General features: G+C 45.9%; 1 protein-coding gene across 1 annotated transcript; it reads right to left on the bottom strand.

The window, feature by feature from the left end:
- Positions 1–7,267: 7,267 nt before the first annotated feature.
- LOC132710725 (uncharacterized) lies at positions 7,268–16,887 on the bottom strand. Its single transcript, XM_060687720.2, has 6 exons — positions 15,731–16,887; positions 14,753–15,357; positions 14,385–14,499; positions 14,198–14,265; positions 12,424–12,553; positions 7,268–8,957 (listed from the first exon to the last, which is right to left on the bottom strand). Exons 2-6 carry the CDS (start codon positions 15,164–15,166, stop codon positions 7,726–7,728), a joined length of 1,959 nt encoding a protein of 652 aa, XP_060543703.2. The 5' UTR covers positions 15,167–15,357; positions 15,731–16,887; the 3' UTR covers positions 7,268–7,725.

Here is a 16,887-nt window from a genome sequence, read left to right as displayed (position 1 = left end):
GGTGGCTCTTCCCACTTGTGCGCATGCTCCCAGCCCCGCCACAGCCAGCCAGTGTGTTGCGAGAGGAGGTGGAGGAGGATGCAAGTTGCCAAGAAGAACAAAAAGGAGTAGCGAAGAGTCCCAAGGAGAACTTGCTGGGTGTGCACGTGCTCGCACACACAGACATACACACACAGAGACAGACAGAGACAGAGAGAATCTCATACAGAGAGAGAGGGAGAGGGAGAGGGAGGGCAAGACAGAGAGACAGATACAGATAGAGGGGGAGAGAGATACAGAGAGGGGAGATAGAGAGGAGAGGAGGAGAGAGACATAGATACAGAGAGGGGAAAGGGGTCGAGAGATACAGAGGAAGAGAGAGGCGGAGAGGAGAGATACAAAGAGGGGGAAGATGGGGGAGAGAGACATAGAGTGGGGAGAGATAGATGGAGAGAGAGAGAGAAAGACAGATACAGAGGGGGAGAGAGAGACATAGATACAGAGAGGGGAGAGAGGGAAGATGGGGGGGATGAGAGATACAGAGTGTGGGAGGGAGAGAGAGACAGATACAGAGGGGGAGGAGAGAGGGGAAGGTAAAGGGAGGGGGGGTTGTTGTTCCCGGTGGGTTGTTTATTAATAACTGGTTGTCTGCCCTAATGACCTGCTGGTTAGGCATGGCTAAAGGGTCATGAGACTGGAGGGAATGAGTGACATGGAGTTGGCCACGCCCACCCAGGTTTTGTGGCACCCAATGTTTTTTTTCCTATGGGAAACGGGTCTAAATGGCTCTGGTTGCAGACCAGATGGTTTAGTGTGTTAGTAATTTTTAATGCAATGAAGAGAATTGCAGCAGAGTAGATGCGCAGGACAGTGCTCAGCAGCCTGAATGCAGTGGTGGGGGAAGCGGCGTGGTTACAGTGGCAGCCGCTGAGGAAGGGGCCCTGGCAGGCCAGTGGCAGAGGAGTGCTCCATAGATTTGGGCCTCCCCCCTCCCCTGTCAAGCAGGAGAAGCCCAGCAGGGCAGCCGAAGCACTGCTGTCAGGAGGATGAAGAGCCCCCATAAGTCGCTCATGTCAGTTGCTGCGAGTGGTGAGTGTGTCAAAAGCGGGACTCCTCTGTCATCCATATGTTTTGGAAGGGAGATATTAAAAAATCCTGCAGAACTTGCAAACCCCAGCACGGGCAATAGCAGCTGTGCCTTCCTCCTTCCAAAACATGCCAGGATGTGATCTAAATAAGACCTGGCTTGAACTGCTATTGAAACGCCTCCTGGCTCTTTCCCAAAGGGACGGTGGCTGTTCTCTACATTTTGCCGCCTTCCGCAGTGTAAGGGGCGGCAGGTGAGTCCCACTTTTTGCTTTCAACTGCTGCAGGTGGCACTGGCAGCAGGCAGAGGCATGGGACAAGACACTCCGGATCCAGCAGCCGTTGCAAGCATTTTTCAGGCAGCTGCTGCAATAACACTTTGAGAAAGAGCTGGAAAGAGTTTCAATAGCAGGTCAAGCCAGGTCTTATTTAGATCACATCCTGGCATGTTTTGGAAGGGGGAAGGCACAGCTGCTATTGCTCGTGCTAGGGTTTGCAAGTACATTTGCACAATGTGTGTCCCGAAAGGTCTTGTGGAGAGGCAGGTGAGCCCCTTGTCCTTAGCTTTTCACCTCGCTTTTTCTCGTCTGCTTCAGCCCAGCCTAGCCCTCCATCCAGCAGTTAAGGATAAGGGACTCACCTGTCTCTTCACGAACAATCTCAGGAAACACAGCATGCAAATGAAAACATAGCGTCTTTCAACTTTCAACTTTCCATGCATTTATACAGCTTCACTCCTGTGTGGATCATCTTATGGGAAATAAGGCTACCATTTTGAGTAAAGGGCTTCTCACACTCCATGCGTTAAAATGGCTTTTCCCTCGTACGGATCGTTTTGTGGATAGTAAGTTCATTGCTACGAGTAAATATTTACTTAGTGGATCCTTTTATGGGAAATAAGATTACTGTATCTTCTGAACCTGTTACCAGACTCTGCATTTATATACCCTCTCTCCAGTGTGAATCCTTTCATGGGAAGTAAATTGTCTGCTTGTTCTAAAACATGCCCCACATTCCAAACATTTAAAAGGCTTCTCTTTGGTGTCAATCACTTTTTGAGATGTAAGGAACTTATTTCCATGAGAAGGAATGAATGTCCCATTGTAATTTTTTCCGTTGTATCTTCTTATAGCACATTCTCCTTTGTTTTGGGTTACATAGTGTTCATTTACATATAATTAGTTTCACACTTTTCCCAATACATTTTTTCTTTATTTTCTCTTGTTGGGCAAGAAATTCCATTATGTTCTATATACCACATGCCTACAGTGGTGTGATATAGACATGATGATCTCATGAGAACTGAAACAATTTTGAAACAAGTTCATTCCCCGGTGTACCTTGGAACAGCTGCTCCATGGCGTCTGTTTGGCAGGCAGGACTCCCGCTCAGCCCGTTCTTCGATCCCCGTGATGAGATTTTGGGGTAAAATTCTTTGCTTGAAGCCTCCCCTTGGCTTGTAAACACACTTCGCGTCGACATTGGAAAGGTTGGGAGGCTCAAGAAAGGCTATTTCATTGCCCCAAAGTCTCATCGGCCTGCAAGGGCTCTTCGGCCAGATCTAGTACAGGCCTCAGTTAGCAGAAAACAGATGTACTATAGCCTAATGTACTATACTGCGAGATCACATGAGATCAGTAGTGCGAGATTTGCTTGCGGGGAATAGGTAGGGCGAATGTTACAGTGCCCCTGCTGTCATTCGTAAGTATGGATGGCCACAGTGCTGCAACATTCATAATTTCAAGACTTCGTCTAAAGTATGGGGGGAGGGGGAATCATAACTTTGAATGGTCACTAAGTGAACTGTCATAACTTGGGGATTACCTATACCATAGGATAGAGTCACATTGCATTAGGCCTTCGTTCTTCAATTGGTTTGGGAGAATGTTCTTCCATGGCCTGTTCATGAAAGATCTGTTCTCACACAATTCTGGGAGGTTTCAGAGGACAAATGACAACACGTTCCTCTCACATGACCTCCAGGGGACACATAAAAGCACACCTCATTCTTTTCAGCCTCCACGGATAAGTTCAAATAGAAATAAATTAGTGGATCAGAGGAATACTGTTCAGATAATTTTCTTGGCCTACAGTAAGGCATTGGATAAAGTAGACCATAACCTACTACTAAATAAAGTAGAAAAATGTGGGTTAGACAGCATCACCACCAGATGGATACATAAGTGGCTGACCAACCGCACTCAACGTGTAGTCCTCAATGGAACTGTAGCTACATGGAGGAAAGTATGCAGTGGGGTAGCCCAAGGCTCTGTTTTAGGCCCAGGACTCTTCAACATCTTCATCAATGACTTGGACGAGGAGATAGATGGGGAACTCATCAAGTTTGCAGATGACACCAAACTGGCAGGAATAGCCAACACTTCAGAAGATAAGCTTAAGATACAGAAGGATCTTGACAGACTTGAATATTGGGCGTTATCTAACAAAATGAAATTCAATGCTGAAAAAAGTAAGGCTCTATATTTAGGCAAGAAAAACAAAATGCACAGGTACAGTATATGTGGTACCTTTCTCAATAGTAACTGTGAGAGGGATCTTGGAGTCCTAGTAGACAACCATTTAAATATGAGCCAGCAGTGTGCAGCAGCTGCCAAAAAAGCCAACACAATTCTAGGCTAAATAAACAGAGGGATAGAATCAATATCACATGAAGTGTTAAGACCACTTTATAATGCCTTGGTTAGGGCACACTTGGAATAGTGCATTCAGTTTGGGTCGTCACGATGTAAAAAAAATGTTGAGACTCTAGAAAGAATGCAGAGAAGAGCAACAAAGATGATTAGGGGACTGGAGGCTAAAACATACGAACAATGGTTGCAGGAACTGTGTATGTCTAGTTTAATGAAAAGGACTAGGGGGAGACCTGATAGCAGTGTTCCAATATCTCAGGCATTGCCACAAAGAATAGGGAGTGAAACTATTCTTCAAAGCACCTGAGAGTAGAACAAGAAGCAATGGGGGGAAACTAATCAAGAAGAGAAGCAACTTAGAACTAAGGAGAAATTTCCTCAGAACAATCAGTGGAACAACTTGCCTCCAGAAGCTCTGAATGCTCCAACAGTGGAAATTTTTAAGGAGATGTTAGATAACCATTTATTTGAGGTGGTGTAGGATTGGACTAGGAGTCTTTCAAGATCCCTTCCAACTCTTATTCTATTTTTTTTTTTAATTTGATTTATATGCCGCCCTTCTCCGGAGACTCAGGGCGGCTTACAATGCATTAAGCAATAGCCTTCATACTTTTGTATATTTTATACAAAGTCAGCTTATTGCCCTGGGTCCTCATTTAACCCACCTTAGAAAGGATGGAAGGCTGAGTCAACCTTGAGCCTGGTAAGATTTGAACCTGCAGAAATTGCAGGCAGCTGTGTTAATAACAGGGTGCATTAAACCACTGTACTACCAAGGCTCTTTTTATTTTTATTCTATTTTTATTCTACTCTAAATGGAAAAATACAGATAAGAAATGGCACAGAAAGAATCTAAGCAAAGAGACATTGACCTCTTTCCTTCCTTGGAGTACAAGACGGCCTGATCCTTTCTTTCTCCCTCCCAGGAGATGATATCTGATTATTGATTTTTTAATTAAAAAAAAATTATAATCTGTCTTCTTGAACTCTCGGATTCAGGATAAGAAAACATTCTTACCCAGAGAGACCACATTCCTATAGTTTTCAAGCATGACTTCCGAATGCAGCGCTTTTTCGTCAGGATCCAGCTTAGAGAATTCCTCCTCAGAGAAATACACAGCCACCTCCTCAAAGGACCACAGCTGTGATATAAGGATATCTGCAAGAGGGACCTAAAGGCCCTGGGAATGGACATTAACAACTGGGAAACCTTGACCTCCAACTGTTCAGCTTGGAGGCTAAAGACGCAGCATGGCCTTCTCCAATTAGAGGAGACACTTGTTCAGTAGGCTGAGGCAAAGAGACAGTCTCAGAACCAGGAAAATCTGGGGGCTGGGCAGGGGACAGAATGTATCTGTCCTCAGTGTGGAAGGGATTGCCACTCTCGACTTGGCCTTTTTAGTCACACTAGATGCTGTTTTAGGACCTCTTTCCAGAGGTCCTAAATAGCATAGTCTTTTATTTTATTTTATTTTATTTTATATTGGATTTCTATACCGCCCTTCTCCCTAAGGACTCAGGGCGGTGTACAGCCAGATTAAAAAAACATGCAGAACAAATATTAAAAACAATTAAAAGATATATAAATTTGGCCCAATTAAAACTCATTTACCAATTAAAAACGTTTAAAACATTTAAAAACAGTTAAAAATTTCATCTTAAGCCAGCCCGGCTTGTTTAAATAAATGGGTTTTAAGGGCGCGACGGAAGGCACTGAGGTTTTGAGACTGAAGGATGCCAATGTCATGTCAATGTCCTAGAAGGACACAATTATTTATTTATTTATTATTTAAATTTTTATACCGCCCTTCTCCCGAGGGACTCAGGGCGGTGCACAGCCACAATAAAACATTCTCCTCATCCAGATCCGCACGGCCTCCAGGCACCGGGACATTGCGTCAAGGGCATCATTGGGGTGGTCCGGGGTGGAAATGTACAGCTGAGTATCATCAGCGTACTGATGGAACTTTGTCCCAAAACCACAGATGATCTCACCCAGTGGTTTCACATAAGTGTTAAACAGGAGGGGTGAGAGGACTGACCCTTGCGGCGCCCCACAAACAGGGTGCCTCGAGGTCGACCTCTGTCCCCCTGCCAACACAGACTATGTACAGTCAGAGAGGAAGGAGAACCACCTCAACACGGTGCCCCCCACTCCTAACCCCTCCAACTGGCACAGCACGATACCATGGTCGATGGTATCAAAAGCCATGAGAGATCTAATAGGACCAGGAGAGAGGAACAACCCCTGTCCCGAGCCCTCCAGAGATCATCAACCAATGCAACTAATGCCGTTTCCGTGCTGTAACCCGGCCTGAAGCCCGACTGGTACGGATCTAGATAGACTGCTTCATCTATGTACTGGGGAAGTTGTCACACCACCACACTCTCAACAACCTTTGCCACAAAGCGAAGATTGGAGACTAGATGGTAGTTCGCTAATACAGCCGGGTCCAGGGAAGGCTTCTTGAGGAGGGGCCTCACCACGCCTCTTTCAAGGCGGAGGGGAAGAAACCCTCACTCAAAGAAGTATTAATAATCTCGTGGAGCCAGCCTCGTTTGACAGCCCGCGAGGCCAGCACCAACCAAGAGGGACACGGATCCAATAAACATGTGGCAGCGCTAAGGCTACCCAGAACCCTGTCCATGTCCTCGGGAGTCACATGGTCAAACTCCTTCCAGATAACACACTCAGGACCCACCTCCATCACCTCATCTGAACCTACCCAATCGGAGTCCAAGCCTTCCCAAATGTGAGCGATTTTATCATGCAGGTATTGCACAAAATCATCAGCCCTACCCTGCAAAGGGTCTTCCCGCACTCCCAAATGAAATAGGGAGTGGGTCACCCTAAACAGGGCGGCTGGGCGGTTATCTGCAGACGCAACAAGAGTGGAAAAATAATTAGATTTTGCTGCTCTTATCGCCACTAGGTAGATCTTAATATGAGACCTCACCAGTGTTCGGTCAGATTCGGAACAGCTGGCCCTCCAATCGCTCTCCAGGCGTCTTTTCCGGCGCTTAATCTCTCAGCTCCTTGGAAAACCAGGGAGCCAATTGGGATCGGCACCAGGTCAGAGGCTGCAAAGGCATGACGTGGTCTAAAGCTCCAGTGGCTGCCCTATCCGAGGCGGCCACCAGTTCTTCAGTTGAGTCGTGAGCCAGAGCCTCAGGGAATGGCCCAAGCTCCGTCAGGAACCTATCCAGATGCATCAGGCACCTGGGACGGAATCAGCTAGTCGGTTCCATCTGCCTGCGGCGGAGGGTAGCGGCTCGAAAGTCTACCCTGAGCCCTCGGCTGATGGAATGCACAGAAGCCTGGTGGGCACATTTCAACAAGGGGAACTCTTGAACACGGAAAAAAGAAGAGAACAGGATGATTTGCAAGATCTGTTCAACTTCATCAATGATTTAGGCAAGGGAATAAAACAGGAACTCATTAAATTTGCAGACAAGACCAAACTGACAAGAATACCAATACTCCAGAAGATAGGCTCAAGATACAGAAGGATCAATAGATTGGACCCCATCTAAGAAAATGAAAAACAATATTTGAGAAATGTAAGGTTCTTTATTTAGGAAAAAAAAACTAAATACATAGGCATAAAATAGGTGATACCTGGCTCAACAGTAGAAAGTGCAATGGGGATCTTGGAGGCCTAATGGACAATCACTTAAACACGAGTCAGCAGTTGCCAAAAAACCCAACTCAATCATAGCTTGCATTAAGAGGGATAGAATCAAGACCACATGAAGTGTTAATACAGCTTTACAATGCCTTGCAAGACCGCACTTGGAATATTGTCAAAGTTGGCTCCTTATGGGTCTTCCGCCTGGTGTGAATGACCCAGGGTGCCCAAGTTCAGCTTGTTGAATTTCTCAGGCAGCCGCTCCAAGATCTGGTTGCGGAGCACGCTCTGATATTTCCACTCCACAGATTCGCTCAGGTCTATGGCTTCCATCTTTCCACACTCCATGCATTTATACGGCTTCTCTTGTGTGGATCATTTCATGGGAAGCAAGATAGTGGCATTGAGCAAGTCTTTCCACGCTGCATGCATTTAAATGGCTTTTCCCCTGTGTGGATCTTTCTGTGGTTAGCTAGTCCACCGCTCTGAGCAAACCTGTTTCCGCACTCCATGCATTTAAATGGTTTCTTCCCTGTGTGGATCATCTTATGAGAAGTAAGAGTACTACTCTGAGTAAACATCTTTCCACACTCCATGCATTTATAGGGCTTCTCCCCTGTGTGGATCATATTATGGGAAATAAGACTACTTCTTCGAGAAAAGGTCTTTCCACACTCCATGCATTTGTATGGCTTCTCCCCTGTGTGGATCATCTTATGGGAATTAAGTGTACTTCTATGAGCAAAGGTCTTTCCACACTCCATGCATTTAAATGGTTTCTCTTCAGAGTGGATCATCTTATGGTAAGAAAGATTACATCTTTTAGCAAAGGTCTTTCCACACTCCATGCATTTAAATGGCTTCTCCCCTGTGTGGATCATTTTATGGGAATTAAGTGTACTTCTATGAGCAAAGGTCTTTCCACACTCCATGCATTTAAATGGTTTCTCTTCTGAGTGGATCATCTTATGGTAAGCAAGATTACCTCTTTGAGCAAAGCTCTTTCCACACTCCATGCATTTAAATGGTTTCTCTTCTGAGTGAATAATCTTATGGGAAGCAAGATACCTGCGTTGAGCAAAGGTCTTTCCACACTCCATGCATTTATAGGGTTTCTCTCCTGCTGCTTGGAGGGATTGGGCTGCATGAGCTAAAGGGGATTCTGAACACAGTTTCTCCCCGGTGTGAATCCTTTCGTGGGAAGTAAGTTGCCAGCTTGTTCCAAAATGTTTTCCAGATTCCAAACATTCATAAGGTTTCTTTTTTGTGTGAATCACTTTTTCAGATGTAAAGAAGTTATTTCCAAGAGAATAAATGAATGTCCCATTGTAATTTTGTCCATTGTATCTTATAGCATCTTTTCCTTTGTTTTGGGTTAAATAGTCTTCGTTTACACTTTTCCCAATATATTTTTTCCTTATTTTCTCTTGTTGGTCAAGAAAGTCTTGAATTGGAGCATCAGTGGAATATGAGCTATCCTGATTCCAATTATTTGACTGGCTTCTCTCATGGCTTTCGAATTCCATTCGAAATCCAAACTTCTCTGTTTCATCTTTAGCATTGGTCACTTGGAACAGTTCACAGGAATCTTGATCCTCCTGCCCATTATTACCTTCAAAGGAAAAGAGAAATGAAAATGATAACACAGTTAGAGAAAAACATCAAACTGTAGAAAGTCAGCGAATATTCTCCTGAATGTTTCCAAAATTCCATTATGTTGTATTTTGCATGCTTACAGTGGTGTGATATAGACATGATGATTTCTATATTCATGAGTCATGAAAGCTTTGAAAATATCTAGAAAGTATCTTTCTTTACAATTATCTATCTATATATATGCAAATCCCACTCAAAGTCAGTTTTGAGTTAAGGAATAACCTTGGCTTGTAAACGCTCTTTGCGCCAAGACTGGAAAGGCTGGGAGGCTCAAGAAAGGCTATTTCACTGCTCAAAAGTCTCATTGGCTTACAAGGGTTCTTTGGCCAGATCTGGTCCTGTTGAGGCCCGCCAGTGGCAAGTGGAGCTGACAGCAGATTCGTACAGTGAGGAGGTTGGGGAGGAACATGGACCAGTCCTGGATTCTAGGAAAGGCTCTGATGAAGGCTCTGCGTCGGAGGCAGAGAGGGGGCCAGGGCTGAATGCCAGTTATTAGCTGCCTTCAGAGTCAGACATCAGTTAGCCAGATGAACAGCTGGAGCCTGTTCCCACTGTGCGCATGTGCAGAGTTGCCAGACAAAGGGAACAGCTAAAGAACAAGGGTTGACTTCGGAGTAAGGCCACAGGTGGACGTTGACTAGCCCCTTCTAGAGGGAATAAAAGAGGAGCAAAAGGGGAGTGGAGTTTGCAGGAGACAGTTACCGTATTTTTCGGAGTATAAGATGCTCCGGACAATAAGACACGCCTACCTTTTTTGGGGAGGAAAACAAGAAAAGAAAAATCTACCTCTGCCTCCCAGCAATTTGCCTCTTTGTAGCAAACAGCCTGTTTCATTTTCATTTTCATCACAGCCTGATTAGCACAAGCAACTGATTGTTGGTTGGATCGGCCTCACCTGTTTCAAGCTGCAGGGATTGCCATAGCCTATTGCCGCCTCCGTGCACCTCATTTTCTGGGGGGCCGGAAGGTGGGCGGGACTACATTCGGTGTATAAGACGCACCCAAATTTTCATCCTCTTTTAGGGGGGAAAAAGTGAGTCTTATACTCCAAAAAATGCAGTAGTTCCCCTAATTGGTTTGTGACTCTCAGAAACTCCTTGCCCGGTTTTGAAGATATTGGCCTGACATCTCTCCAAGCCAGATAAGGTCTGTTACTGTAAATTCTCCCTTGAAAGACTTTGTTGAGTGTGAATGAGAGAAATTCACAGTAACTTAATAAAAAGGGTTTTTTGTTGGGATAAGGAGTCTGCTTCGTGGTTTGGTAACGCCTAGGCCAGAAAAGGTACAGGCCTCAGTTAGCAGAGAACAGAGGCCTAAACTACCTTAGTGCCAGATCACGCAGGTTCAGTACTGCAAGCTCTCATTCACACTATAGTACTTTAGGCCTGAGTTTTCTACGAACTGAGGACTGCACAACATAAAATAGAATAGAATAACAGAGTTAGAAGGGACCTTGGAGGTCTTCTATTCTAACCGCATGCTTAGGCAGGAAACCCTATACGATTTCAGACAAATGGTTATCCAATCTCTTCTTAAAAACTTCAAAAATCCAGAACACACACAGAATCATCCACATCATACACTGAAAGAAAGAGCGCCCAGCCGCAGCATCCATGTGCGCAGCCATCTCTTTGGGCGATTCTTCTCTCCTTGATTAGTTTCTACCCATTGCTTCTTCTCCTACCCTCAAGTGCTTTGGAGAATAGCTTGATTCCCTCTTCTTCTTAATGGTAGCCTCTGAAATATTGGAACACTCTGAGTCATGGCGGGAGCAGTGGCAGCGAGCTCCCAGCACTTTTTCCAGTAGCAGAAAAAAGTTCTGAGGGGGAATCCTCGCTCACCTTTTGCCTGACGCTTTGATTCACCACCGCCCGACTGCCTCTTTGAGCTCCAGAGGTTGAAAGGTGAGTGAGGATTCCCCCTCATAATGTTTTCCTGCCACTGGAAAAAGTGCTGAGAGCTCCGGCTGCCGCCCGGAGCTCCAAGCAGGGGCGGGGGGGGGGCTGCAACGCCGGCAGCTTCGGGAGATTCTAGCCCGGTGAAAAGGGGGGTCAGCTCAGCAAGCTTCGCAGGAGCATGAAGCGCTGCCAGCAGGCGTGGGAAGGCATTCCGGGACGCCCTGCAACCCCTGAGACCGCCTGGCTGCAAAAGCCACTCTGTGCCCAGAGGAGGAGGAAGCCCCCCCCAGTCGCCTCCTCAGCAACGGCCCCAGCACTCTGCGCTCCCCTGCCGAGGCCGATGGGAATCGTGGTTGGCCTGGCGGCCGCATTCCCTACCACCCCTCCCCGGTGGACACCGCTCACCTGGGTCAGCTGCTCCTCTCAGCAGACGGGCTGAAAAGCTTGCCAGGCTGCCCCCCCCCCCCAAGCTAGAGTCTCCCGAAGCCGCCAGAGTTGCGCAGGTGAGGCGGCGCAAGCATCGGGCGGGGTGAGCAACCGGCGACAGGGGGACCGGTACGGGGGTGTGGCCAGTCAGCCATCGCTACCAGTTCTCTGACCTCCAGGAAATGGCCACCACCAGTACTAGCGAACAGTGCAAACCGGCTAAATACTACCTCTGATGAAGATGTTGAAGAGTACTGGGCCTAAGAGAGAGACTTGGGCTATCCCACTGCATACTTCCCTCCATGTAGATGCAGTTCCATTGAGAACTACATGTTGAGTGTGATTGGTTTGTCAGTTACAAATCCATGTGATGGTGATCGGGGGTAAAGTCTTTGAAAACGAAGAGTTCATCCCTCTGTTTGCAAAGCCTTTTGCCCCGGATCTTGTGCAGGCCTCAGTTAGCAGAGAACAGAGGCCTAATGTACTATAGTACGAGATCACACAAGATCAGTAGTGCAAGATTTCTCATCGCTTTAGCCCTATGTTTTTTGAAAATGTACCAAAGCAGGCAAAGGAACCGATGGCTCGCTACATCGTCACAGAGTAGGGTGGGGGAATAAGTAGGGCGAATGTTGCAGTGCCTCTATTGTCATTCGTAACTGTGGATGGCCGTAGTGGTGCAACATTCGTAATTTTAGGACTGGGTCTAAAGTATTGAGGGGAGCTAAATCATAACTTCAAATGGTCGCTAAGTGAACTGTCATCACTCTGGGATTACCTATGTCCTAGGATACACTGAGTCACATTGGCCTGACCATGAATGTTCTGTTCTCACACAATTTTGGGAGGTTTCAGAGGACAAATGACAACACATTCCTCTCAGTTGACCTCCAGAGGACACATAAGGGCACACCTCATTCAAAGAAAGAATTTAAACAAAGAGACATTGACCTCTTTCCTTCCTTGGAGTACGAGAAGGCCAGATCGTTTCCTTCTCCCTCCAAGGAAATAATATTGGATTAGTGATTTTTTAAAATAAAAAAACTAACTATAATCTGTCTTCTTGAACTCTCTGATTGGGGACTAGAAAACTCTTACCCAGAGAGACCACGTTCCTATGGTTTTCAAGCATGACTTCCGAATGCAGGGCTTTTTGGTCAGGATCCAGCTGAGACCATTCCTCCTCAGAGAAATACACAGCCACCTCCTCGAAGGACACAAGACTCTCCTGAACACGGAAAAAAGAACAGAACAGGAAGATTTGCAGTATCTGATCATCTTAATCAATGATTTAGATAAGAGAATAGAAGGGGAAGTCCTCAAATTTGAAGACAAGACTAAATTGACAGGAATAACAATACTCCAGAAGATGAGCTCGAAATATAGAAGAATCGACAGATTGGGCCCCATCTAACAAAATGAAAATCAATGGTGTATAATGCTTTGGTAAGACAGGACTTGGCATCCAGTATTGGTTATTACGATGTAAAAAACATCTTGAGACTTTAGAAAGAGCAACCAAAATGATTAAGGTCCTGGAGGCTAAAACATAAAAAAAGGTTGCTGGAATTGGGTATATCTAGTTCAATGAAAAGAAGAACTAGGGGTGAGATGGTAGCAGTTTTGCAATATCTAAGGGGCTGCCACAAAGAAGAGGAGTCCAACTTATTCTCCAAGGCACCTGAAGGCGGGACAAGAAGCAATGGATTGAAACTAATCAAGGAGAGAACTAATCTACAACTAAAGAGAAATTTACTGACAGTGAGAACAATTAATCAATGGAATGACTTGCTTCCAGAAGTTGTGGATACTCCCATACTGGAGGAGTTTAAGAAGAAATGGGACAGCCATTTATCTGAAATATTATAGGGCTTCCTGTCTGAGAAGATGGTTGGACTAGATCTCCAAGATCCCTACCAATTCTGTTATTCTGGTCCATCGTTCCCAAATTCCCAAAGCAAAGATTTGCACCCACTTAAATGGCTGTGTGTCACACAAGTCCTAAATTTAGGTGAGAAAATGGACAATTCTCCAAATTTGTTTGACTGAAGAAATATTTGGGGCAACTTTTATCAAGCTGATTGTTCTGCAGAACTTTCAGTGCCTTTCAGTACAGTAATCCCATCTCTGGTTCAATTTATCTATCACCCTATCATTTATTGATGTAGTAGTCTGAGCTATTGGCTGAATGGGAGAACCAAAGAAGAGAAAATTCTCTGCGAAGGCCATTTCTAAACCTTTGCAAAGTGGGAATGTTTGATCTCCTAATCCAGGCACAAATCAGAGGATTGGAAATTATTTTGTAGCCCAAAGTACTGTGATTGCATGCTCTGTGTGGCCATTCTCTTTGGATTTTAAAATTCTGCTTTATTTTTTAATATAATTTGCTTATCTTTTGAATGACTGGTCATAAATAAAGCTTTTTAAAAATGGTAAAGTGGCAATGTGAGTAATTTCATTAGCCTTGCACAACTCGAAATCAAATAATTGCAAAAAGAATGGGTCTCTTACAGTTACTACCACTGTGATACGTTTATTCCTACCTCTTGAAGCACTTTTAAAAAATTACTTCTTGTAAACTCATAGTTGCAGGAGTACCTACCAGAACCAGTTAACTAGTGGTCTTTAAAAAACATTTCCTAACCAGAATCTGTGGACAGAAATGACAAACCATTGTGTCCCAGTAACAGTCTACAGAGGAAGCTATGGTGGTTGAGAGCAACTTGAACCTGCAACTATGCTGTCCATGTCGCACAGGAACATAAAAAGAATCCAGTATAAACAAGGGAGGGAAATAGAAGGAGAGAGCACTCTGCACACCACTTCCTGAAGGAAAGGAGAATGGAAATCTAATAACGTTTCTCTTTCTTACTTGATTTGGAGGTTCAATCACAGTTTGTGCTCCATCGTAAAAACCTGAAAACTTCATGCTTTGTTTCTCTGTAAGAAATAAATAATTTCAAAATGCATATTTAACAAAATAAGAGAAGGTATACTACAGAAGAGAATAAGGTAAGACAGATGGGATCTCTCTGGGAAATCAGAGAATGTTCGATTACCTCCCGAGGTGTCCTGACTTTGATCTTCCCAAGGGATCCTCCTGAAAAATAGGTCCTGAGGGGAATTTGATGGATTCTTCTTTCTCTCAGGATCTCTGATCTCCATAGTACAGCCCTTCAAATAGGAGGAAGGATGGAAGAAGCAGAATTAATATACATCACATGAATGAAGTGCATTCTTATATTTGGAATTCAACCTCAAAGCCCCAATATCCATCAGTAACGTTGAGTGAGAAAACAATGGAACAATATTCTACAATAATTGATGGGACATAGTCACATATTATGAACTTCAGAGAAGTTTGGGAAGGAGGGGTGAAGCATTCAAACACATTCTTTATTCCCTTCTGGGCACCCTAGTGTCTCACCTGCAACTCAACCTGCTCCTTCTGCTCCTCTGCCTGGCTCAGGAGGAAGCCTTCCGCCAGGGCCACCGCCTGGGAGCTGGTCTCTGCTCCACACTCCCGCACCCAGCCCTCCATCTCTGGGGGCAGAAGAAACAGGAGCTGCTCCAGAATAACTAGATCCAGCATCTGGGCTTTGGTGTGCTTTTCTGGTCTCAGCCATCGCCTACTAAAATCATGGAGTCGTCTGCAAAGTCCTCGGGGACCCTCAGCCTCCCAGTATTGGGTGAAGTTCCAGGGCTGAACTTGTGAAGGGAGGAGGGTTTCCTCCTCCAGGATCTCCTGCCCAGTCCTTGTCCAGAGCTTCCCCCGCTTCCCAGGCTGAGCAGCTGAAGGGCCTTTTCCGCTTCCCTCCTTTCCAAAAGGTTGTGTCTCCATCCTTTCTCTGTCCTGCAGAGCAACTGCAAATGGCTCCAAGGACTCTGGTGGGTCTCCAGATGCCTTTTCCTTCACGGGACCATTTCTGGGGCTGCAGGACTGATCCCTGCAAGGGATTCCGCTCTTTTTCTTCTTCCCCCAAGAGAAAAGTTTGCCTTGCAAAGACCACAAATGGCTTCCAGTTTCTGTATCTGAGATGGGAAGAAAAATAAATACCAAGAATTAGAAATTGAATTCAGCCACTGAACAACATTTACACAACCTCCCCGGAGCCCCAAGAGACTCAGCCCAGCAGAGGGCCTGGAAGGAGGCAGCTGGAGAGGCCGCCCCGCTTCTCTCCCCCTCCGGAGACAGGGAGCCTGGTGCGAATCCTGCCTCCTCGCCAGGCTTCTCTCCTCTCCTGCTGGGTCTCTGCAAGGCCGACCCTCCCCTCCCCCCACTCGGGCTCTCCCTGGACACGGGGCGGCTGGGGAGCATGGGACCCGGAGTTGAAACCGGAGGAGGGCCGGGCGAGGGTCTCTCCCTCCTCCGCCTCCCTTTGCCCGATAGGAGCCCCCAACTCACCAGGGGCACGTCTGGATCTCCCCCGGCCAGACTCTCCCACAGGTCCTCCACCTCCTGCGGAGCCCCAGGGGTTAAGGAAAGCAAGTGCGGCCTCCTAGAGCGGCAAGGTTGTGTGACGCCATTTCCTTCCAAGCCTCCTCTACAAAGGCAGCCCTGTCTTTCGCCCTCTAGTAGCCCAATGGGGAAGCGCCTGGAGTTCCCTTCTCTTGGCAGAATGCGCCCTCTAGTGGATTTTCCATAAATTTACAGGATTCCCTGAAAAGCGCGGGAAAGAGGAGCGCATCTGAGGGAAGATCAGGGATGATGGTCATGGGAGTAGGAGGAAAGGCCCCTCTCAATGCCTCCCTGCCCAACAAAGGCTTCAAAATCTCCACAGGGAGCACTTTCTCCATCTTCCTCTCTTTCCTGTCAAGGAACCATCTGTGGAGATGGAGAATAATCTCTCTGGAGGATTTGAACTCGCTTCCTTCCAGAAGAGTTGCCCGGAAGGCTGGGCAGAGTTTGGAAGAGGCCTCAAAAGGATCCAAGTTCTGTCAGAAACAGACGGGCGGTCAGAAGACAAGGACCAGAGGCTGTCTGGGAAATACAGCTTGTTTTATTTAGTGTATGGCAAATACATGGATTTACTGGAATACCGCATCCAGTTTTGGTCTCTAGGATGTAAAAAAGATCTTAAGACTCTAGAAAAAGTGCAGAGAAGAGCAACCAAGATAATTAGGGGACTGGAGGCTAAAACATAAAGAATGATTGCAGGAACTGGGTATGTCTAGTTTAATGAAAAGAAGGACTAGGAGTGACATGATAGCAGTATTTGTATCTCGGGGACTGCCGCAAAGAAGAGGAGCCCAACCTATTCTCCAAAGCACCTGAGGGTAGGACAAGAAGCAATAGGTGGAAACTAATCAAGGAAAGAAGCAACCGAGAAATAAGGATAAATTTCCTGACAGAACAATTAATCAATGGAACAACACGCCTCCAAAAGCTGTAAATGCTCCAACACTGGAAGTTCTAAAGAAGAGATTGGATAACCATTTGTCTGAAATGGCATAGGGTTTCCTGCATAAGCAGGGGGTTGGACTAGACCATCTCCACGGTCCCTTCCAACTGTTATTCTAAATTCTCTCCTGGTCCTTCTCTTCACTAGATTAGCCATGCCC

The sequence above is a fragment of the Pantherophis guttatus genome, chromosome 2 (assembly GCF_059756535.1).
Source record: "Pantherophis guttatus breed Tessera chromosome 2, ASM5975653v1, whole genome shotgun sequence".
NCBI classification, from domain to species: Eukaryota; Metazoa; Chordata; class Lepidosauria; order Squamata; family Colubridae; genus Pantherophis; species Pantherophis guttatus.
The sequence above is the reverse complement of the archived record's forward strand: the minus strand, read 5'-3'. Positions and strand labels throughout refer to the sequence as shown.

Coding starts and splice junctions, on each gene's coding strand:
- LOC132710725 (XM_060687720.2), bottom strand. CDS start 15,166: ATGGAGACACAACCTTTTGGAAAGGAGGGAAGCGGAAAAGGCCCTTCA. Junction 14,266..14,384: donor AAGTCAGGACACCTCGGGAG/GTAATCGAACAT, acceptor TATTTCTTACAG/AGAAACAAAGCATGAAGTTT. Junction 8,958..12,423: donor TAGGAACGTGGTCTCTCTGG/GTAAGAGTTTTC, acceptor TTTCCTTTGAAG/GTAATAATGGGCAGGAGGAT.